General features: G+C 43.8%; 1 protein-coding gene across 3 annotated transcripts in view; it reads left to right on the plus strand.

Annotated features, from left to right (window-relative positions):
• The window catches only part of SLC22A3 (solute carrier family 22 member 3), a 250751-nt gene that overhangs the window by 133991 nt on the left and 91238 nt on the right, over nt 1-25522 (plus strand). For all 3 annotated transcript variants that reach the window (XM_040429280.1, XM_040429282.1, XM_040429281.1), the window contains 2 exons: nt 2098-2252; nt 23567-23735. In XM_040429280.1, coding sequence (XP_040285214.1) covers nt 2098-2252; nt 23567-23735 — 324 coding nt within the window. The remainder of the gene's footprint in view (nt 1-2097; nt 2253-23566; nt 23736-25522) is intronic.

Raw genomic sequence — 25522 nt, forward strand, 5'->3', positions numbered from 1 at the left:
AGATGGGCGGGCTGGAGGGACGCGCTGGGCGGCGGCAGTTTGTTAAGGTAGACGGAGCCTCTAGGTGCTAATCACGCCCCCATAGCACCTAGAGGCTCATTTGCATATCTATATAAGTTATTTTTTTAGCTAAACGGCAGGACAATAAGCTCTTATATTAGGATGGTTAGATAAAGCAGACACTAGCGGATCGCTAGTGTCTGAAAGCTAAATAGGTGAAACGAAGTGATAGAAACCCTTTAAGCCAGCTAATAGGTGTTGTAAACTTATACTAGGCAGTCTAAAAGAGCAACAGATGTATCTTCCATCATCAACCACCATAATAAATCTGATGCATTTGTAGTTAGTCTTAGTTTATGCTGTCTAAGTATAAGGCCTCATGCACACAGCAATTGCGGTCCTCAAAGCGCGGTAAACATTCGTGCAGCGTGGTCTGTCCGCACCGCAAAAAATATGACGTCATATTTATTTGCGGTGCGGAACAACAGAAAGAAACACCACGTTAGCACTCCGTAGTGCTTCCGGTGTTCCGTTCCGTGACTCCGTACCGCATCTCCGGAATTGCGGGGCTCTCCATGGGGCTCCATGGGGCTGCCAGGAACCCCGGTGATGTCACCGGCACTGATGGGCGGGATTTAGCTCTGCCCTAGCCAGTAAAACGGCTAGGGCAGAGCTAAAGCCCACCCCTCAGAGTCGGTGACGTCACCGAACACACTGCCGGGCGGAAGTTACCGCCCGGCAGTGTGTTATTGAAAACAAAAGAGCCTGTGCCCTGCGCGATTTAGCGCAGGGCAAGGGAGCGCATCGGAGCATGAGATGCTCCGATGCTAGCCTCAGGGGGGCTGCCTGCGTGAAAATAAGGGTATGTCCAGGTTCAGGTCTGAACCCGGACAACCCCTTTAAGGTGAAAAGTGGTCCGGTAGTGAAGGGGGTAAATATCAGCAAGCTTCATCACAAACATATGGACACTGGATCAAGTGAAGGATCAGGATCCGCGCTGACAGCAGAACACCTGTGGGAGCACACAAACATAAACCTTCAGCAAGATTTACATTCAAATTGCAAAAAGGGTCGTGACTCGTGAGCTGTTCCACATGCATGTAATTAAAAATGTTATATAGCCACTGAGTTATTCAATAAAAGGTATCTGTATAGCGTCACCTGCTATTTGTTATTTTTATTATGTCTTTATCCGGCTCACTAAGATGGCTGCACATGCTCAGTTTAATCCTTCAACTGCCTCCTGAGTTGTGTTAGGGAGAGAGCTGCAGTAGAATGGACATACCCCCTTAGCTGCAGCAGAAAGGACCCCCCCCCCCCCCCCCCCCGAGCTGTCCACTTGATATAAATCTATCAGAGCAATGATTGGGGAGATCTCTGTATCCATGTGAGGTACATGGCTGGTTCTAGCTTTGTTAGAAAGAAATTGTCATGTACTAAATCATGGCTGATTTTCATTTTTTACATAAATCATGGGATAACCCCTTTAAGGAAGCAGTCAGGAGGTAAATGCCTTAGTTTATCATGTGGTCACCCAACCACATGGTGGCCGTATTTCTGTTACTGACACAGGACAGCATTAAGGCACATATCTATAGGCACTGCAGCATTGATGTGTCTCCCATGTGTCATATTAGTGGGTCACATGACACACTGGAGATATGTCACCGCTGGAGCCAGCCATTGGCTGCAGTGGCTATGTGACCCATTTCAAACTGGATTTTGACTCAGAGAGCTTCTGCAGCAGCCCAGGCCATTTATTCATAATGTATACTTGTAGCAATGCATTAATGTATGTACACATTTAATTTGTAAGACATTTATATCAACAAATTTTTATTGTTACTTATTGTTATATTGTAATTGTGTTTTTATAAATAGGTAGTTTTTATTTCTACTTATTTTTTGTAAGATGAAATATCTTGTTATAAGATTATGACCATTGATCGACTGAAAGCCTAATTTTGCCATTAAAAACTGCCCACTAACTTAACAAAACCATTACTAACTATGTACATAATCTTAAAATTAGTTATGTAAAACACAACTATTTGTTTATCTGAAACCTGGTGATTATTTGCTTTCTTTCAATATCAGATATGGAAGAAAAGTCACATACCTGATTTCGTCTTTTGGAGTTGGACTATGTGGAATCATTGTAGCATTTGCACCAAACTTTTACATTTTGGTGTTTTTTCGTTTTCTACAAGGTATCTTTGGGAAAGGAACATGGATGACATGCTATGTTATTAGTAAGTAAATTATTAACATTATTGTTTTTTTCTAAAACTATGTGCCAATATAATCTTGTTCATAAGAATTGCAGAACCATTACTTGAAAGTCATGAGGGAAACCAACATAGTCAATCCATCTCGCCTCTACAAAACAGAAAAGCGACGCATGCCCAACCTTCTCCGCCTCTCAACCTCCTCATAGATCTTTATTTGGGACATAATCTGTCTCCACTCCTCAAATACCGGAGAAATGGGGGATCCCCATCTCTTAACTATCAAAGCCTTAGCGATCAGAAAACCCTTCAGCCAGCTCAATTGATGTATAGAAGAGTTTGAATTTTCTGGTATACAGACACCCAGAATTACGGAGATCATATCCGGTGCACATGATTGGGGGAAATCCCCCTGCAATGCTGTAAATACCTGCTCCCAAAAGCACTTTATCACACTACATTCCCATAAAAGATGAGTGTATCCAACATTGGGGATACCGCACTTTTGACAGAAAAATTCACGACCTCTGTTGTTAGCGAACTTAGCCTGCATTTGCGGTGTGTAGTATAGCCTTGTGTAAGATCTTAAACTGGATCTTAAGCTGGATGCCGGTACTACCCTTTTGATTTTTTTAAAAATCTGTGGCCAGGGGAGGGGGGAGGATTTCAGTTCCTGCTCCCATTTATGTATGCTTTTAAAAGGGAACACAGTGGACAGGGATTCTCGCATTTTCAAATAAAACTGTGCCATTTTAATCTTTTTCCCTAAGTGAAGGAAACAATAATCAAAGAATGAATGTTGTTGACTGATCATATATGTTTTATTAAGTGTGGCTTTGTGTGCATGTTTTAAACGTGCGTACATAAATCAGTCTAAGAAAGTGTTTGTGAAATTAAAGTCCCCTAAAACTTTAAAGCGATCTCCAACAAACAAGTGTGCCACTCTAGAAATACCCCTACAACTCCAATAAGTGTAATCCGTTATTTTCAAAAATTCCAGTAAATTCCGATTATCCCACAACGGGGTGAAATGAAAAGCATGTGACACCTGCAAAATCGTTTTCCATGTATCCCAGACCTTCTGTAGAGTTCTAGGGATTACACATCTAGTGTCCAAAACACCAAATTGTGCCGTTTCTAAGTACATAAAAATATTCTCAATTGACCTACATGTTACCCTAGTTAAATACTGCCCTAGTGCATTCTCTCCAGAATAACAACATCTTTGTACCTGCACAGAAAAAAAATACCCTTGAAAAAAAGGGAGTGACAGTCCCCCTTCTGACTCAGCCAGCCATAGATACCTCTGCTTTATTCGGACCCTCTTCCTCCCCCAAATTAGATCATTTATTAAAGCTTCCAATCTATAAAAAAAAGGCGTCCTCTATCCAAATGGGGGAGGCGCAGATCGGATATAAAATCAGAGGTAGTTTGATCATTTTTACTAGTGCCAGTCGATCAGATTGCGATATTAGCATAAATAACATGTTAACTTTATTCTGTATATTGCAGTAGGAGCCTGGCTTTCTATTACAGAAGACAGAGCTGAGCCTGCACCAAGACAGCACCATATATGTATAGTGGCTACTTTTAACTTCCTGGTGGCAACGCCATAAATATATGGCGCACATTGTCAGGGAGTTAAAAAGGCTAATAAGTTACCAGGTCTAAATGGCACACAATGCTGTGTTCTAAACGAATTAAAGAAGTTGACCACTTAGGCTTGGTTCACACGGGCGAGTATTCCGCGCGGGTGCAATGCGGTAGGTGAACGTATTGCACCCGCACTGAATCCTGACCCATTCATTTCTATGGGGCTGTTCAGATGAGCGGTGATTTTCACGCATCACTTGTGCGTTGCGTGAAAATCGCAGCATGCTCTATATTCTCGTGTAAACCCAGCCTTAAAAAAAAATTATATGAAAAGGCAATAAACCATTAAGTTTTGGTAATAAAATAATGAGAAGTTCTAATAATAATCTTTCCTGGTCCTCAGTCAATTATCCAGTGCCAAATAATCCTGTCACATGTTTTCGAGGCTGTTCCTTAATATGAGATGGCCTTGCTACATTTTAAACCCTCCTTCCTGACTCAAACGCAATTCAAACTACTGACTCTTGTTTTATAAGCTGACAACCAGACAATCTCACAGTCATGGAAAAAAAAGTTTAGTCATCTTTCATGAAATCAAATGTAGACTTGATAATATCTGTGTTAGTGAAAAACTTACCATAATTCTCTTCAATTCTGATACCAACTTTGAAAAGGTATAATTTTTTAGATCTGACATGTCTACCCTTGCAAATCTTCCCAATACCTCACAGGTTTATGGCTTCCACAAATAGCAAATTATTCACATGTGTTCCAACTCCACAGTGGAAAAGGTTGTTTCTCCTCTTTCTGGGACAACCAAGGAGGCAATGTTGAAGATGAATCATGTGTCTGCTGCTAAGCTACATCATGGATACAGACACCACCTCTGTGGTTAATACCACTCATACTGTACACTGACAGGTGGAGACCTTTTTTTTGCACAGCAAATATATATTAAAAAAACTATATTTAAACTGTGAAAGTTGACACTTTACCACTTTCTTATTTTTTTTCACCATAAAATGGCTGTCCCTGTTAAGTACCCTGATGGATCATTATTTGTGATATTTCAGTATACTACTAGGTAGGCTGTTTCCATAAACTAGCAATGGTTTGTTTTAGAGATGAGTGAACCACTCAAGATTCGGTTCAGCTCAGGTTTGCCAAACTTTTGAGAAAGTTCAGTTTGGACCCGAATCAATTCAGGCCAAACCAACGTTGCTCCAATTGCCCTGAAAATTAGTATGTAACCCCCTATAGCCTCCTAGGACTCATCATTTTTTTGTATTATTATCCCCCCACCCCCTCAACCTCTTAAACGCAATGACAGCAATAGTAAATGAGCGTGTTTAAAAACACACTGCTCTGGCACATGTCTCATGCTTTATTATATTCCAAAGTTTCCAAAAACTGTCCTTTATTAGGGGCAGATGATGTTTAAACACACGGTGTTATGGGGCAAAAAAGTGGCTGGGGGGACCAAGCGTTCAAAAATTATGCCTTGACAGGGTCAGAATGCCTGCCCATACAACACGCACAAATGTTGAGTATCAGAAGAAAAAGTGGCTCTTTGAGAACAAGCCTAAAAAAATTCTCTCTTTTAATTGGGACCAGCAGCACTGCAGTGTGGATGTGGAAAGGGTATGGATATATTGGCATTTAGCCGAAATACTAGCAGCAGTAGAAGCAGCATAGCATGAAACATGCAGGGCAGCAGAATGGCTGTCTATGGGTAGTAGTAGAAATAGTAATAGTAGTATGCATTAATAGTGGTGGCAGTAGGGGATTAGCTGTGTAGAGCTGTGGTGCCTATATTTGTGTTTGCCTGCCCACGTCTTATTTTGCTCTTGCACAGCTTGCACAAGGCAATGCTTCTGTCTTCCGGCAGAAAAAAATGTCAGAGTCAGAGGCAGCTGAGCTCAGCTTAGCATTGGCATGTTTTTAGCCCAACTCAACCACAGCATCACCGGCATCACCAGATCACAAAGCAAACATAGCCCTGGCTCCTCTTTGGGAGGTACATGGCCTCTACTCTATATTGCTGCCTCCATCACGCTCCTTCTCTGATGTTGCCTCCTACTCAGCACCCTGATCTGGCTCCCAGGTCCTGTCCAGCACACAATTGTCATCGGAGTCCTCACCCTCCCTTTCGCTTCTATCAAACTGTGGGATATCATGGTGGGTTCTCTTGGCCCCCCTTCCCTGCTCTGCCCTGACTGCCACTGTCGCAGCAGGGACAACTGTGGCCTACTACTACCACTAGTAGATAATATTGTGCGCAACCCTGTGTATTGGTGTAGTGACCACTTATATGCTGGTTTTAATCATATGAACAATATCCCTCCCAAAATTGTTATTGGAAACGTGTTGATGCAGAAATAAATGGAAACGAGTTTAGGCCTAAATTCGTTATCACTCACAGATTTCGGTGCAGTATCCTGTGTACTAGTGTACTAATCACCTATATGCTGGTTTAATAAAATTGAACCCACCAAAGAAAATAAAATTTCAACCAGGTGTATATGGAATAAATGGAAAAGGACTATTGAGGCCTGATGCTCAATTTCATGTTAACACTCACCGGTAAATTGTTGCCCTACCTTGTGTATTGGCATACTGATCACCAATATGCTGGTTTAACCCCTTAGGGACCCATGACGTATCGGTACGGCATGGTTCCCGAGTCCTTAAGGTCCCATGACGTACCAGTACGTCATGTATAGTTCCAATCACCGCCACCCGGCATCGGAACCCCGCATCGGCGATCGCTGCAAACCGCAGGTCAATTCAGACCTGCGGCTTTTATCTGGTGCGGCGGCGGTGGTGCCATCGGGTCCCCATGGAGCTGTGGGGGGGACCCGATGGCATGGAAGGCAGCGCGATGCCTTCCTGAGGCATCTGCGCTGCCTTCTGGTGAACAGCCTGTGAGATCCAGCCCCCTGGATCTCACAGGCCAGAAGCTGTATGAGTAATACTCACTGTATTACTCATACAGCCAATGCATTCCAATACAAAAGTATTGGAATGCATTGTAAAGGATTAGACGCCCAAAAGTTCAAGTGAAAAAAAGTTGAAAAAATTAAGTTTTCCCCCCAAAAAATTAAGTTTCAAGTAAAAATAAACAAAAATGTCATTTTCCCCAAATAAAGTAAAAAAAAATTGGTAAAAAATAGGGGGAAAAAAAAGTATACATATTAGGTATCGCCGCGTCCTTATAGACCGGCTCTATAAAAATATCACATGACCTAACCCCTCAGATGAACATCGTAAAAAATTTAAAATAAAAACTGTGCTAAATAAACCATTTATTGTCACCTTACATCACAAAAAGTGTAATAGCAAGCATCACAAAAAGTCACACGCACCCCAAAATAGTGCCAATAAAACCATCATCTCATCCCACAAAAATCATGCCCTACCTAAGGTAATCGCCCAAACACTGAAAAAATTATGGCTCTCAGACTATGGAAACACTAAAACATGATTTTTGTTGATTCAAAAAAGAAATCATTGTGTAAACTTACATGAATAAAAAAAATGTATACATATTATGTATCGCCGCATCCGTGACAACCTGGTCTATAAAAATATCACATGATCTAACCTGTCAGATGAATGTTGTAAATAACAAAAAATAAAAACTGTGCCAAAACAGCTATTTCTTGTTATCTTGCCTCACAAAAAGTGTAATATAGAGCAACCAAAAATCATATGTACCCTAAACTAGTACCAACAATACTGCCACCCTATCCCGTAGTTTCTAAAATGGTGCCACTTTTTTGGAGTTTCTACTCTAGGGGTGTATCAGGGGGGCTTCAAATGGGACATGGTGTCAAAAAAAACAGTCCAGCAAAATCTGCCTTCCAAAAACCGTATGGCATTCCTTTCCTTCTGCGCCCTGCCGTGTGCCTGTATAGCTTTTTACGACCACATATGGTGTGTTTCTGTAAACTACAGAATCAGGGCCATAAATATTGAGTTTTGTTTGGCTGTTAACCCTTGCTTTGTTACTGGGAAAAATGGATTAAAATGGAAAATTTGCCAAAAAATTGAAATTCTGAAATTTCATCTCCTTTTGCCAATAACTCTTGTGGAACACCTAAAGGGTTAACGACGTTTGTAAAATCTGTTTTGAATACCTTGAGGGGTGTAGTTTCTTTGATGGGGTCACTTTTATAGAGTTTATACTCTAGGGTTGCATCAGGGGGCCTTCAAATTGGACATGGTGTAAAAAAAAATAGTCCAGCAAAATCTGCCTTCCAAAAACCGTATGGCATTCCTTTCCTTCTGCGCCCTTCCGTGTGCCCGTACAGCGGTTTACGACCACATATGGGGTGTTTCTGTAAACTACAGAATCAGGGCCATAAATATAGAGTTTTGTTTGGCTGTTAACCCTTGCTTTGTAAAAGTAAAAAAAATATTAAAATGGAAAATCTGCCAAAAAAGTGAAATTTTGAAATTGTATCTCAATTTTCCATTAATTCTTGTGAAACACCTAAAGGGTTAACGACGTTTGTAAAATCTGTTTTGAATACCTTGAGGGGTGTAGTTTCTTAGATGGGGTCACTTTTATGGAGTTTCTACTCTAGGCGTGCATCAGGGGGGCTTCAAATGGGACATGGTGTCGAAAAAAACAGTCCAGCAAAATCTGCCTTCCAAAAACCGTATGGCATTCCTTTCCTTCTGCGCCCTGCCGTGTGCCCGTACAGTAGTTTACGACCATATATGAGGTGTTTCTGTAAACTACAGAATCAGGGCCATAAATATTGAGTTTGGTTTGGCTGTTAACCCTTGCTTTGTAACTGGAAAAAAATGATTAAAATGGAAAATCTGCCAAAAAAGTGAAATTTTGAAATTGTATCTCTATTTTCCATTAATTCTTGTGGAACACCTAAAGGGTTAACAAAGTTTGTAAAATCAGTTTTGAATACCTTGAGGGGTGTAGTTTCTAGAATGGGTCATTTTTGGGTGGTTTCTATTATGTAAGCCTCGCAAAGTGACTTCAGACCTGAACTGGTCCCTAAAAATTGGGTTTTTGAAAATTTTGTAAAAATTTTAAGATTTTCTTCTAAACTTCTAAGCCTTGTAACATCCCCAAAAAATAAAATATCATTCCCAAAATGAACCAACCATGAAGTAGACATATGGGGAATGTAAAGTAATAACAATTTTTTGAGGTATTACTATGTATTATAGAAGTAGAGAAATTGAAACTTGGAAATATGCAATTTTTTAAAAAATTTGGGTAAATTTGGTATTCTTTTATAAATTAAAATGATTTTTTTTTACTTCATTTTACCACTGTCATGAAGTACAATATGTGACGAAAAAAACAATCTCAGAACGGCCTGGATAAGTCAAAGCGTTTTAAAGTTATCAGCACTTAAAGTGACACTGGTCAGATTTGCAAAAAATGGCCAAGTCCTTAAGGTGAAATAGGGCTGAGTCCTTAAGGGGTTAATTATATTGAACCCACCAAAAAAAAATTAAATTCCAAACTTGGGGAAATACAATAAACTGAAACGGACGATTGAAGTCTTATTTTCACATTAACACTCACAGGTAAATTGTTGCCCTATGCTGTGTATTGGTATACTTTTTTTTTTACCTAAATGCTGTTTTAAATAAGTTCAATAACCCCCCTGTGTGCAACTGTGTGTGTGGAAATAATAAACAGATTTAGCCCAAATATTTATATCTCAATCACTGATATATATGCTAGTAATCTATATACAATGCTAAATTGATGGTAGAACATGTGTTGTACAGGTTTCGCTTATTCCACCTCCCCAAAGCTTCCCCCCCCCTCCCCCTGCACACACACACACACACACACACACAAAACAAAAAGGATATCTGTGAAAATGGGAAAAAAATCAAAGGCTGTCCTGGCAGGTAGCAGTTCTGCTAGGAGGCACACGCTAGCCTTAGCTCCTCACTTCTCAACCCCTGGCTGACAACTTCCCTGCCTCCCTATTCTACACACACACAATTCTTCTTTGTAATTCTAGCTTTTCCTTTCCCTGGCAGTAGAATACAAGCTTGTTTGTCTATTCCTGACTCCCTAAGATCGTTTTCCTGACAGACAGTGTAAGACCCAACCACCCTTATTCACAGTCCAGCACAGAATGATGTTCTTTGTTTTTAAGGTGTTTACTCCACTGCAGTTCATGCTTTGCATGCAGGTGCCTGCAGGGCCGGCCTTAGGTGTTCAGGCGCCCTGTGCGAGCTAACCTTGTGGCGCCCCCCCCAAAAAAAAAACAAAAAAAAACACTGCTTGTTGCTGGCATCATGGCATAGGCTGGCTGACTATCCAACCAAGTAGTTACCAGCCCGCACACCCCAAAGGCCGGTGTAATTTTATACTTCCCTACTTCGTGATATTTCCCTACCTTCGTCACTTCCGGTCGCACCGGACATGACGTGAGGAGGTGTGCAGCGCCGCGCAGGCGCACAACGACAGGTTAGGGAAATTTCACAGCATAGTGCGCATGCGCCAGGAGCCTCGCCGGTGGTTAGCGTAGGGAAAAACTATGGGCCAGTGCGCAGGCGCAGTGATCGGATGGATGTTCTCAGCTGGACACTGGCCGACACTGCGCATGCACCGGGAGCCTCACCAGCGGTTAGGGAAGGGAAAAATTACGTACGGGCCAGTGCTTTTTCCCTACCCTAACCGCTGGTGAGGCTCCCAGCGCATGCGCAGTGTCGGCCGGTGTCCAGCTGAGAACATCCATCCGATCACCGCACCTGTGCACTGGCCCATAATTTTTCCCTACCCTAACCGCCGGCGAGGCTCCCAGCGCATGCGCACTCTGCTGTGAAATTTCCCTAACCCGTCGTTGTGCGCAATATAATAAACATTGGTGGCGCAGTGCGCCCCCCCAACACCCCAGTATGACAAACATTGGTGGCGCAGTGCGCCCCCCAACACCCCAGTATAATAAACATTGGTGGCGCAGTGGGCCCCCCAATATAATAAACATTGGTGGCGCAGTGCGCCCCCCCAACACCCTAGTATAATAAACATTGGTGGTGCAGTGCGCCCCCCCAATATAATAAACATTGGCGCAGTGCGCCCCCCAATATAATAAACATTGGTGGTGCAGTGCGCCCCCCCAACACCCCAGTATAATAAACATTGGTGGTGCAGTGCGCCCCCCAATATAATAAACATTGGTGGTGCAGTGCGCCCCCCCTCAATATAATAAACATTGGTGGCGCAGTGGGCAGTGCCAATGAGGGTTAAAAAAAAAAATAATAATTAACTCACCTCCTCCAATTGATCGTCTCCTGTTCTTTCTTCAGGACCTGTCAAAGGACCTGTGGTGACATCACTGTGCTCATCACATGATACATCACATGATCCATCACATGGTAATGGACCATGTGATGAGCTCAGTGACGTCACCACAGGTCCTGAAGAAAGAACAGGAGACCGGCAGCTACGCGATCAACTGGAGGAGGTGAGTTAATTTTTTTAATTATTTTTTAACCCTCATTGGCACTTCCCACTGAGCCACCAATGTTTCTTATACTGGGGTGTTGGGGGAGGGGGTGCACTGTGCCACCAATGTTTCTTATACAAATACAGGAGGCGGGTGCCGGAATCAAATAGCCGACACCCGACCTTTGTGACAGGGAGCTGCGATCAGCGGCAGTTAACCCCTCAGGTACCGCACCTGAAGGGTTAACTCAACTGCAGCTGATCGCAGCTCCCTGTCACAAAGGTCGGGTGCCGGCTATTTGATTCCGGCACCCGCCTCCTGTATTTGTATTTCAGGTCAGTTATCTTCATTGGTGGCGCAGTGGCCACAGCCCCTCCCCTCCTCCTCCTGTCTCTCTTCTTATTGGCAGCGGCGGGGGCAGCAGACACAGGGGAGGAGGAATCAGGTCAGACAGGGGAGGGGGAGATGGAGGGGGCGCCCCGAGGGAGAACACAAGTGCAGCCTCGCCTGCCGCATATTACATTGCAAGCTGTCGGCCGCCCAGCGCCCCTGTTGCTATGGCGCCCTGTGCGGCCGCACAGCCCGCACACCCCAAAGGCCGGCCCTGGGTGCCTGGTCATGCAGGTTGTGCTAAGGTTCAGAACGTTAATGCCTCGCTTCAGGCTCTGATGGCACAGCGTGCAAACCACTCGGGTCTTGTCGTCAGCACATTGTTTGAAGAACTGCCACGCCAGGGAACTCCTTGAAGCTGCCTTTGGGGTGCTCGGTCCCAGATGGCGGTGGCCAGTAGCAGACGGACTCTCTTGGCGGCGGGTGTTCTGCTTTTGCCCACTGCTCCCTCTTTTGCTACGCTGTTGGCTCGGTCTCACCACTGCCTCTTCCTCCAAATTCTGAAAGTCAGTGGCACGACCTTCATTCCATGTGGGGTCTAGGACCTCATCGTCCCCTGCATCGTCTTCCACCCAGTCTTCCTCCCTGACCTCCTGTTCAGTCTGCACACTGCAGAAAGACGCAGCAGTTGGCACCTGTGTTTCGTCATCATCAGAGACGTGCTGAGGTGGTATTCCCATGTCCTCATCAGGAAACATAAGTGGTTGTGCGTTAGTGCATTCTATCTCTTCCACCCCTGGGGAAGGGCTAGGTGGATGCCCTTGGGAAACCCTGCCAGCAGAGTCTTCAAACAGCATAAGAGACTGCTGCATAACTTGAGGCTCAGACAGTTTCCCTGATATGCATGGGGGTGATGTGACAGACTGATGGGCTTGGTTTTCAGGCGCCATCTGTGCGCTTTCTACAGAAGACTGGGTGGGAGATAATGTGAACGTGCTGGATCCACTGTCGGCCACCCAATTGACTAATGCCTGTACCTGCTCAGGCCTTACCATCCTTAGAACGGCATTGGGCCCCACCAAATATCGCTGTAAATTCTGGCTTCTACTGGGACCTGAGGTAGTTGGTTCACTAGGACGTGTGGCTGTGGCAGAACGGCCACATCCTCTCCCAGCACCAGAGGGTCCACTAACACCACCACGACCATGTCCGCGTCCGCGTCCCTTACTAGATGTTTTCCTCATTGTTACCGTTTACCACAATAAGAAAAAAATTATTTGGCCCAATGTATTGAATTCAAATTCAGGCCTTTTTTTACAGGCACCTAACACTATCTGGCTATCTATTTAGGTACCGTATTACACTAATACAGGCACAGCAGTATCAACAGATTTAGCTGAATATAAATTGTAGGCCTAGTATTTAGGCGCTGGATGACAGGTATCCCTTTTACAGACAGAATTTGACTTGGAAATGCACGGTAGCGTGTGAAGTTATTGAGGATGACCCTATCCGCACCTTCAATCTAATATACCCTTTTATGGATAGATTTAAAGTTGGCCTCATACAGCAGAAACCACTGATTTAGGGAATTGCTAAGTTGGGAATTGTATTTCAACCCAGAACAAAAACTGTGCTTTGGCGGACACTAAATGAATTGACCAGCCTCAGCAATAAACACAGATTTAGCTAAATATAAATTTTAGGCCTATTATTTAGGCGCTGGGTGACAGGTATACGTTTACGGACAGAATTAAACTTGGAAATGCACGGTAGCGTGTGAAGTTATTGAGGATGACACTATCCGCACCTTAAATCTAATATACCCTTTTATGGATCGATTTAAACTTGGCCTGATACAGCAGAAACCACTGATTTAGGGAATTGCTAACTTGGGAATTGTATTTCAACCCAGAGCAAAAATATATCCTTTGCCAGACAGCAGACAGTACTACAATTGGCTAGCCACAGCTGAAACACCAGATTTAGGGTACTGCTATTTTGGCAATTGTATATTTCACCCCTCAATAAAATAGCAAGCACAGCCAAGCCCCTGATGTAGGATATAGCAAAAAAAATAACCACACTATTGATGGTTAAATGGACTTAGTGGCAGCTTGTGCTGGCGCACCACAAGACACAAGATGGCCGCCGATCACCCAAGAAAAAAGTGACATAAAAACGCTCTGGGCAGCCTAAAAACAGTGAGCAATTAAATAGCAGCAGTTCAATGATCCACAGCTGTAGATCGATCACTGAATTAAGTGTTGTTGCTGAGTTAATCACTGCCTAATCTCGCCCTAACAGCAGCTGCAACCTCTCCCTACACTGATCAGAGCAGAGTGACGTGCGGCACTACGTGACTCCAGCTTAACCACCTCCGGACCGCCTAACGCAGGATCGCGTTCCGGAGGTGGCAGCGCTGCGCAGAGTCACGCATATACGCGTCATCTCGCGAGACGCGAGATTTCGCTCAAAGCCGGCCCGCGCATGCGCATCGCGGGCCGGCAAAATTAAAAGAAGTATTTCGTCACCAGCCTGCCAGCAACGATCATTGGCTGGCAGGCTGGCGATTTTCAAAAAATCCAATCAAAAGTCATATAACAGATCATATTAGTAAATATGATCTGTTATATGGCTTCTCTGCTCCTGTGCTGGTCCTTTTCGTCGGTTGGATCCAGCACAGGAGCAGACTGAACTGTGAGTACACCAAACACTACACCTTAGCCCCAGATCACCCACCTGCACCCCAATTAACCCTTTGATCACCCCTTTGATCGCCCCTGTCAATCACTAGTGAAAGGAAAAAAAGTGATCAGTGTAAACTGTCACTTTTTTTTTTTACTGGTATTGGCTGTTAGGTTTTAGGGATAGTTTAGGCCCCTTGGTTAGGTAGTTAGCGTCAGTTAGCGCCCACCCCACCGCACCGCAGTCACTTTTATTCGCTGTTTAGCGTATCGCTAATCAGCATTTGTACTTTTATAGTATCTGTAAGTGATCAAAACTGATCACGGTCAGATCTATAATAGTATTAGTGTCACCTTAGCTCGCCCTCCACCCAAAACGCAGTGTTTGCCCGATCAGGCCTGATCGGTCGCCCACACGTGCGTTCACCCACGCCCGCCCCACCGCAGTGACAAAAAATATATATTTTTTGATCACTGCACATTCATTTTACACGCACTGCGGCGATAAAAAAAATCAGTTTTGATATTTTTTATCAACCGCAGCAGCCTCCGGTACTTCGCTAGCCTCCCCTTTGTAAGACAGGCTTGCTTTTTTTCTTGGGTAGTCTCAGGGAATACCCCTAAATTTAGTAGGCCAAAATGTCAAACAGGGGGTATTCTTCTGAAGAGGCCTACAGGATTCTGACCCAGTCGGATGAGGAGTGGGAACCCTCATCTGACGAATCTAGCGGGTCAGAATATGAACCTGTAGAAAGCAGTGGCTCTCTGACCCAAAGTTCGGACGAGGAGGTTGAGGTCCCTGGCAGCACCAGGCGTACCCGGCCCCATGTCGCTAGACCACAGGTTACGCAGGATCCGCTTCAAGAGCAGCAGAGTGGGGCTGTCGCTGCCGGATCACGTGGTGAGGCATACACCAGCAGCGCAGCCCTTCCTGGACCTAGTACCAGCACTGCCGTACAACCTGGTGAAGTAGCGAGCACCAGAAGGGCAGTTGAAGCTGGTACGGTGGCACGTGCAATAGTTACCCCGTCGCAGCCACCGCACAGACAGGCCCGTAGAGCCCCTAGAGTCCCTGAGGTGCTGGCAAATCCTGATTGGCAGTCACCAACTTCAGCCGCACCAGTAGTTCCCCCTTTCACCGCCCAGTCTGGAGTTCGGGTTGAGACGGCTTAAATCGGTTCGGCCCTGGGATTTTTTGAGCTGTTCTTGACTGCGGAGCTCTTGGACTTAGTCGTGGCAGAGACCAACCAGTATGCCACACAATTTATAACCGCAAACCCGGGAAGCTATTATGCCCAGCCTTTCCGGTGGAAACCAGTCCAAGTTTCCGAACTTAAAATTTTTCTGGGCCTTCTCCTCAATGGGCCTGACAAAAAAGCATGAATTGCGGTCACATGCCCATGTTCTCTGCTGCTATGTCCAGGACACGATTTGAGACCATCCTCCGTTTTCTGCATTTTAGCGACAACACCACCTCCCGTCCCAGAGGCCACCCTGCTTTTGACCGGCTCCACAAAATTCGGCCCCTCATAGACCATTTCAACCTGAAATTTGCAGATTTGTATACCCCTGAGCAAAACATCTGCGTAGACGAGTCCCTAATACATTTTACCGGGCGCCTTGGCTTCAAACAATACATCCCAAGCAAGCGTGCCCGGTATGGGGTCAAATTGTATAAGCTCTGTGAAAGGGCCACAGGCTATACCCACAAATTTCGGATCTATGAGGGAAAAGATCAGACCCTGGAGCCGGTCGGTTGCCCTGACTACCTGGGGAGCAGTGGGAAGACAGTCTGGGACTTGGTGTCACCCTTATTCGGCAAGGGGTACCATCTTTATGTGGACAATTTCTACACAAGTGTGGCCCTCTTTAGGCATTTGTTTCTAGAACGGATTTGCGCCTGTGGCACCGCGCGAACTAGTCGCGTGGGCTTCCCCCAACGGCTTGTAACCACCCGTCTTGCAAGGGGGCAGAGGGCTGCCTTGTGTAACGAAGAACTGCTCGCGGTGAAATGGAGAGACAAGCGTGACGTTTACATGCTCTCCTCCATTCACGCAGACACGACAATCCAAATTGAGCGAGCAACCCGTGTCATTGAAAAGCCCCTCTGTGTCCACGACTATAATGCGCTCATGGGAGGGGTGGACTTCAATGACCAGATGTTGTCTCCGTATTTAGTTTCCCGCAGAACCAGACGCTGGTATAAGAAGGTGTCTGTATATTTGATTCAATTGGCGCTGTACAATAGTTTTGTTCTCTACAGTAAGGCTGGGAGAACAGGATCCTTCCTCAAATTCCAGGAAGAGATCATCGAGAACCTCCTTTACCCAGGAGGTTCCGTGGCCCCATCCACCAGTGTAGTTAGCCGTCTACACGAGCGACATTTCCCCAGTGTCGTTCCTGGTACCTCAACCCAACCGTCACCCCGAAAAAGATGTCGTGTCTGTAGCAGGAGTGGAATAAGGCGTGACACCCGCTATTTCTGTCCTGACTGTGCTGACCACCCTGCCCTATGCTATGGAGAGTGTTTCCGGAAGTACCACACACAGGTACACCTAGCATAGGGATCACATCTCACCAGGACAGGCACACAGGGCTATTAGGGCCCATTCACTCACAGCTGCTGCAAACCTCTCCTTTCACCTGGGATAAAGTGCATAACGTACTTCGCCACATCTTTGGGCGATTTGCGCTTTGCACATTGTCCCATGGGGAAGGAGAGGTTTGTTCTATAAAGGTAAAAAAAACTAAACAAAAAAAAAAATACCGGTAAGTAAAAAAGTTAAACGTTCAGTTAAAAAAGTTTAAAAAAAGTTTCTATGTTCTGTTCAACAGTTAATAAATTTATTGCGTTGCGGCCTGGTTTTTTCTTTTTTGTTTTGTTTTTTTTACCTTTCAGGTGGACCAACCGATCGACTAGCTGCAGCACTGATGTGCATTCGGACAGAAGCATTGCGCTGCTGTCAGATTACACGCAAGTCGGTGTATGCGGCGCTGCAAGACGAGATTTCTCCTCTGCAGTAAAAGATACGTTTGCCGAGGCATATGAGCTGAGGAGGTGGCGGTGTTCATATACTTTGGCAAACACTTTGTATATATAAAAAAAAAAAAATCCCGGCAATGATTTATTCATCCACATCGATTGATGTGAATGGAGAAATCTGGTTTGCCAGGGCATACGAGCTAAGTGGGCATGGATGTTGGGCGGAGCTCCTATGTCCTGGCAGACGCCTTTCCCCTCCTTTTTCTTTTTTTGGCAGAGATTTTTTCATCCACATTGATCGATGCGAATGAAGAAATCTGTGCCGTTCATTTTTTTCTTTCAGCCCTATTCAGTAGAAGTTGGGGAATGTGTTTTGGGGTGTCTTTTTACATATACCCATGCTGGGTGAGATAAATATCTTGGCAAAAGACAACTTTTCCCATTTTTTTTATACAAAGTTGGCATTTGACCAAGATATTTATCTCACCCAGCATGGGTATATGTAAAAAGACACCCCAAAACACATTCCCCAACTTCTCCTGAGAACGGAGATACCACATGTGTGACACTTTTTTGCAGCCTAGGTGGGCAAAGGGGCCCATATTCCAAAGAGCACCTTTCGGATTTCACTCGTCATTTTTTACAGAATTTGATTTCAAACTCCTTACCACACATTTGGGCCCCTAGAATGCCAGGGCAGTATAACTACCCCACAAGTGACCCCATTTTGGAAAGAAGAGACCCCAAGGTATTCGCTGTTGGGCATGGCGAGTTCATGGAAGTTTTTATTTTTTGTCACAAGTTAGTGGAATATGAGACTTTGTATGAAAAAAAATAAAAAATAAAAAATCATCATTTTCCACTAACTTGTGACAAAAAATAAAAAATTCTAGGAACTCGCCATGCCCCTCACGGATTACCTTGGGGTGTCTTCTTTCCAAAATGGGGTCACTTGTGGGGTAGTTATACTGCCCTGGCATTCTAGGGGCCCAAATGTGTGGTAAGGAGTTTGAAATCAAATTCTGTAAAAAATGACGAGTGAAATCCGAAAGGTGCTCTTTGGAATATGGGCCCCTTTGCCCACCTAGGCTGCAAAAAAGTGTTACACATCTGGTATCTCCGTATTCAGTAGAAGTTGGGGAATGTGTTTTGGGGTGTCTTTTTACATATACCCATGCTGGGTGAGATAAATATCTTGGCAAAAGACAACTTTTCCCATTTTTTTTATACAAAGTTGGCATTTGACCAAGATATTTATCTCACCCAGCATGGGTATATGTAAAAAGACACCCCACAACACATTCCCCAACTTCTACTGAATACGGAGATACCAGATGTGTGACACTTTTTTGCAGCCTAGGTGGGCAAAGGGGCCCATATTCCAAAGAGCACCTTTCGGATTTCATTCGTCATTTTTTACAGAATTTGATTTCAAACTCCTTACCACACATTTGGGCCCCTAGAATGCCAGGGCAGTATAACTACCCCACAAGTGACCCCATTTTGGAAAGAAGAGACCCCAAGGTATTCGCTGATGGGCATAGTGAGTTCATAGAACTTTTTATTTTTTGTCACAAGTTAGTGGAATATGAGACTTTGTAAGAAAAAAAAAAAAAAATCATCATTTTCCGCTAACTTGTGACAAAAAATAAAAAGTTCTATGAACTCACTATGCCCATCAGCGAATACCTTAGGGTGTGTACTTTCCGAAATGTGGTCATTTGTGGGGTATTTGTACTGTCTGGGCATTGTAGAACCTCAGGAAACATAACAGGTGCTCAGAAAGTCAGAGCTGCTTCAAAAAGCGGAAATTCACATTTTTGTACCATAGTTTGTAAACGCTATAACTTTTACCCAAACCATTTTTTTTTTACCCAAACATTTTTTTTTTATCAAAGACATGTAGAACAATAAATTTAGAGCAAAATTTATATATGGATGTAGTTTTTTTTGCAAAATTTTACAACTGAAAGTGAAAAATGTCATTTTTTTGCTAAAAAATCGTTAAATTTTGATTAATAACAAAAAAAGTTAAAATGTCAGCAGCAATGAAATACCACCAAATGAAAGCTCTATTAGTGAGAAGAAAAGGAGGTAAAATTCATTTGGGTGGTAAGTTGCATGATCGAGCAATAAATGGTGAAAGTAGTGTAGGTCAGAAGTGTAAAAAGTGGCCTGGTCTTTCAGGGTGTTTAAGCACTGGGGGCTGAAGTGGTTAAATAGAGGCTGGGTCACATGCTGCACTGGCCAATCACAGCCATGCCAATAGTAGGCATGGCTGTGATGGCCTCTTGGTGCAAGTAGTATGACGCTTGTTGATTGGCTGCTTTGCAGCCTTTCAAAAAGCGCCAAGAAAGCGACGAACACCGAACCCGAACCCGGACTTTTACGAAAATGTTCGTGTTCGGGTCCGTGTCACGGACACCCCAAAATTCGGTACGAACCCGAACTATACAGTTCGGGTTCACTCATCCCTATTAATGACCTTAAGTAAAACATGAATTTCAGTCAGTTTACAATGTGTTCCACTTGTGTATATGACTTCATGTGACCATTATTTTTATGGTCACTTCCAAAGTCTCGTTATTTTTGTGCAAACCAGGATTATTTTTAACAAGATCGGAATCTCCTTATTGCTCAGTTTCTGCAGTAACTATTGACCTCTGTGGCACCCGAGGGGTTAAACTACAGGGCTGTGAGTTATATCTGATCCTGCCAGTGAGAGATAGGTTCCTGCTGTATAATACAGCTGGCACCGGCAAGAAATGGCGCAGATCCAGCTCCTGAGCCTGCGACATCATCATGATGTACTATTACAGCACAGTGCCTTAAAGGTTATACTGCAGTTTTTCCAAGTGCCCGCAGCCTGCCTCCATGAATGCAAAATTCATACTTACCAGCTCCCCGCTGCTCCAGGTCGTCCTTGCTGCTTCCACTGTGTCCGTGTCCCTGGCTATTTTCATTTGGTGCTGCATTCGCATGGTCTCATGCTCCACTGCAGCCAATGACTGGCTTCAGCGGTAACAGGCTGTGTGTGATGCAGGAGGTTATCAGGTCTCCTAAAGAACAGGACCGCTGCTTCTCACTACTATTTATCATGTCCCTAAGGCCTCATGCACACAACAGTATTTTTTTGCGGTCCGCAAAAAGCTGTTCCGTTGTTCCGTGATCCGTTTACGTTTTTGTTTCCATGTGTCCTCCTTGATTTTTGGAAATTTTGCCTTGCAAATGATAGGAAAAAAGCGGACGCGGATTACAATCTTGTGTGCCTCCGTGTTTTTTCACGGACCCATTGACTTGAATGGGTCCGCGAACCGTTGTCCGTGAAAAAAATAGGACAGGTCATATTTTTTTGGACGACTGGAAACACGGATCACGGACGCGGATGACAAACGGTGCATTATCCGAGTTTTCAACGGACCCATTGAAAGTCAATGGGTCCGCAGAAAATCACGGAAAACGGACCGGACACGGAACACAACAATGGTCGTGTGCATGAGGCCTAAGGCGGTGAGAAGCAGTTTGCCATTTATTTAATACAGTCTTGTTGTGCTCTGTTAAAACTGCAAAGCAGCACATGCATACAGATAATGTAGTGCTGGTCACACTCTTTTTGCCTTCCCTGACCGAAGCTATGCTGCAGCCAACTATTGCTGAATGCACCAGGTCAACGCAGCAGGAGCCGGACACCATCCTGAAGGAATAGGAGACTGGTGAGCAGGAGGGAGCCAAAGCCAGCACTCCAGGACCCAGGAAGTCAGGAACAGTATGTGCAGGCAACAGAGAGTGAGCCTGAAAAGTGTCTGAGCTGAGGGCTATAGAAGCTGTGTGTTCACTCTGCTATCTGCTCACAGTTTCCATCTCCCGTCACTGCTTTTCAACTGCCATCCAACTTCCATGGACAAACACATGAACAGCAGTGCTAAAGCTTTGGGGATGGGCCCCTGGATTATTGCCTATTTTGCCTGGACTCCCAACGCTGGCCCGGTCCAGACTGTTTTTTTGCGGCCTGTATACCATTCACTTTAATTGGGCCACAAAAAAACAATGAAAATCTGTGTGTATTCCGTGTCCATATGTCTGCATAGCTGTGCCGCAAAATAATAGATAGGATAGGATTGTTCTATTAGGGGCAGGCCGTTCCATTCTGCAAAATGTGGAACGCACACTGCCAGTATCTGTGTTTTGCGCATACGCAATTTGCAGACTGCAAAACAGCCAACGGTCGTGTGCATGAGCCCCTATGGAAGTTTGCACATGGATGGGATGCTTGGAGCTCAGTATGGTCACCTCTCTTACTAAGGCCCTTTTCTTCCAATTACTTATTTCGCTGGGGTTGTCAGCTCTAGAAAGAGTCCTGGTTATTCCAAACTTCTCCCATTTTAGAATTATGGAGATCACTGTACTCTTGGGAGCTTTTAGTGCAGCAGAAATATTTTTTCTTCCCTTCTCCAGATCAATGCCTCCACACAATCCTGTCTCTGAGCTTTACAGGCAGTTCTTTCCTCATCAGGGCTTGATTTTTGCTCTGATATGCATTGTCAGCTGTGAGACCTTATATAGACCTTATTTATCACAGGTGGACTCCAATCAAGGTGTAGAAACATCTCAAAGATGATCCAGGAAAATAGGAGGCCCCCCCTTCATAAATATGTAAAAAATGAGATGAGCCAAATTGTGCAAAAAAAGCACTAAATGTTAATGCAAATTACACCAGAATTCAGGTGCAACCACAATAGCAAATGTGGTCCTCTGGCTGTAAAATGTTGTCACATACATTCTCTTATGTTTCCTATTAAAATCAATGAAAACAAATAAAATATTGGTGTAAAAAAACAGCATTCTCTAACATAACCGTAAAAGTGCAGCAGAAAAAAATGACTGAACAACATACACTCACCTAAAGAATTATTCGGAATACCTGTTCTATTTCTCATTAATGCAATTATCTAGTCAACCAATCACATGGCAGTTGCTTCAATGCATTTTGGAGTGTGGTCCTGGTCAAGACAATCTCCTGAACTCCAAACTGAATGTCAGAATGGGAAAGAAAGGTGATTTAAGCAATTTTGAGCGTGGCATGGTTGTTGGTGCCAGACGGGCCGGTCTGAGTATTTCACAATCTGCTCAGTTCCTGGGATTTTCACGCACAACCATTTCTAGGGTTTACAAAGAATGGTGTGAAAAGGGAAAAACATCCAGTATGTGTCTGTCCTGTGGGCAAAAATGCCTTGTGGATGCTAGAGGTCAGAGGAGAATGGGCCGACTGATTCAAGCTGATAGAAGAGCAACGTTGACTGAAATAGCCACTCGTTACAACCGAGGTATGCAGCAAAGCATTTATGAAGCCACAACACGCACAACCTTGAGGCGGATGGGCTACAACAGCAGAAGACCCCACCGGGTACCACTCATCTCCACTACAAATAGGAAAAAGAGGCTACAATTTGCACGAGCTCACCAAAATTGGACTGTTGAAGACTGGAAAAATGTTGCCTGGTCTGATGAGTCTCGATTTCTGTTGAGACATTCAAATGGTAGAGTCCGAATTTGGCGTAAACAGAATGAGAACATGTATCCATCCTCTGATGGCTACTTCCAGCAGGATAATGCACCATGTCACAAAGCTCGAATCATTTCAAATTGGTTTCTTGAACATGACAATGAGTTCACTGTACTAAAATGGCCCCCACAGTCACCAGATCTCAACCCAATAGAGCATCTTTGGGATGTGGTGGAACGGGAGCTTCGTGCCCTGGATGTGCATCCCTCAAATCTCCATCAACTGCAAGATGCTATCCTATCAATATGGGCCAACATTTCTAAAGAATGCTATCAGCACCTTGTTGAATCAATGCCACGTAGAATTAAGGCAGTTCTGAAGGCAAAAGGGGGTCCAACACCATATTAGTATGGTGTTCCTAATAATTCTTCAGGTGAGTGTATATGTATGTGTATTCTATCCTCCATTAGCTATTGCTATTACCTACTACTTTGTTTCAACCACAATAGCAGCCTTGCTATTAGTCATTTATAGCCATATATATTTTCTGAAGAATTGTAGTGTGCATGTTTATTCTGTAAAGTATAAATCAATCTATCATTAATGTTATAGCATGTGATAAAACCTCGCATTTCACCTCATTGAAGACTGCACATTTACTGTATAAAAGTAGAGAACCCCAAACAGTTTTTTAAGTATAAAAAGGACATTAGGATATTATTACAGGAGGTAAGGAGGATGCTGCCAAATGTTACACTTTATAATTGGTTCATATATGTTGTCTTTTTTTTTCACAGTAACAGAGCTGGTGGGATCAAAACAGAGACGAATCGTTGGTATTGTGGTTCAAATGTTTTTCACTTTGGGGGTAATGATCATTCCTGGCATTGCCTACTTGATTTCTACATGGCAAGGCATTCAGCTGGCCATTTCACTACCAAACTTCCTCTTCCTTCTTTACTACTGGTAAGCACTTATACTGATATTTATGCTCCCGTTTCTGGTCAGTTTAAAACGTAACGATTATTTAATTTCATTTATTAGAAAAATAAAACGGGAGAACAAAGAATAGTTTAAAATTCTAGGTGCGGTAGGGCACTAGTGGATGAGATAAGGGTTACTTCACCCGTATATACTGCCTCCTAGCATCCGTCCATCCCACTTTTTTCCCTTTTTATTCAGCGATGTACTTTATTCGCCTAGATGGGCATCATGCTGGAGAAACACTTGTTTGTTCGCCTTAAGTCATTTTGTTTTAAATAACTTTCTCTTTTGTGCGACTCTCCACCACTAGTATCAAAGCACAGATGAGTCTGCAGTTACGCCGCGCTATGACACTTAGTCCTACCTGCACCTAATCTAAAAACTAAGACAAAAGCTCCCCCATTGTGCAATATTTGTTTTTATCAAAGTTGTGTATGACCCATGTCTTTCTGGTTTTCATATGCAGTAAATAACAAGTACATTCATGATCCAAGGGACTTTTCTGAGTTTACATAAAAGACACGCATACTAACTCACACAGACAAAAGTACAAAATAATTGTAATATATCTTTTCTAATATAGAGGCAGTATCAAAGAGAAGGAGCATAGGCCCCTCTCAGGATCACATAAAATGGCAAAAGAAAGGTCAAAATTGCAAAGCATTGCATATACATACAGTAGGTGCAAACATCTCACATTTAAAGAGAAGGACAGAACAATCCCTGAAGCTGAAACGTCCCCCGGTATTTATAATATCATAAACAACAGGTTAAGGACTCAGGCACATGACAGTTGCCTGGCCGTGTCCGTATTGCAGACCGAAAACAGCGGGTCCACAATATACAGGCGCCAGTTGTGTGAACACGGTATCATGGATGCGGACATATTCTCTCGAATGGATCTGCAATCTGGAAGGTGCAGTGCAGAACGGAGGCATGGAACCCCATCGAAGCTTCCATGGGGTTTTTCTCCGTGCCTCCGAACTGCAAAATATTAGTATATGTTTTTTTCGGTGCAGATGGTTGACAGACCCATCCATCTGCGGCAACCGCACGGTGCAAATTACGGTCCCCAATGCACGGAATGGCCAGCAGACGTTTATGAGCATGAGACTTAAGAGAGCAAACAACAGCAAGAAAATGGAATTAGTGATGATGGAGAAGAAAACTTGGCGTGGGAATACTGGAAAAATAGAGAAAAAATACAAAAAGGAAGTATAATATAACTAAGGATAAACATGTTTAACCACTATAGTAACTAGATATGTAGCTAAGCTGTCCTTCACCCAGGGTAAAGATTCAGGTTGTTGACCTAGTTCTACATCTAAATACTCTGGCCAAGGCTTAGTGTTGGCACCCAACGCCCACAGCTTCTGAGAATAACACTTGTAATTTTGTTAGCATTTCTTTCATCCTTTGTGAGATTAAGAAAAGTCTCAAACAGTCTCCAGGCTTGATCCATCTCCCCAGAAGGTTGCATTGACTTCTGAGGTTATTTGGGAATTGCTTATTTCAGACAATGTCTGGGAGATATTTAAAAAATCTTTTTTCAATATTGGCTATTTCAAATGTTTTACAACTAATGGGCATTTTATGCAAAGTATAACTGAAGCCATGTGCTCAGCTAAACGTAGTACTGCCTGACTAGGACGGTATAAAAGAAAACAAAAATTATTTGATTAAATTCAAAATGAATAAAAAAGGGGCGCTGCTTCTCTCATTGAGGCCCTTAGGTTTCTCTGTATTCGGATGGAATATCCACTCCATTT

This window comes from Bufo bufo, chromosome 4 (genome assembly GCF_905171765.1).
Source record: "Bufo bufo chromosome 4, aBufBuf1.1, whole genome shotgun sequence".
Taxonomy (NCBI): Eukaryota; Metazoa; Chordata; class Amphibia; order Anura; family Bufonidae; genus Bufo; species Bufo bufo.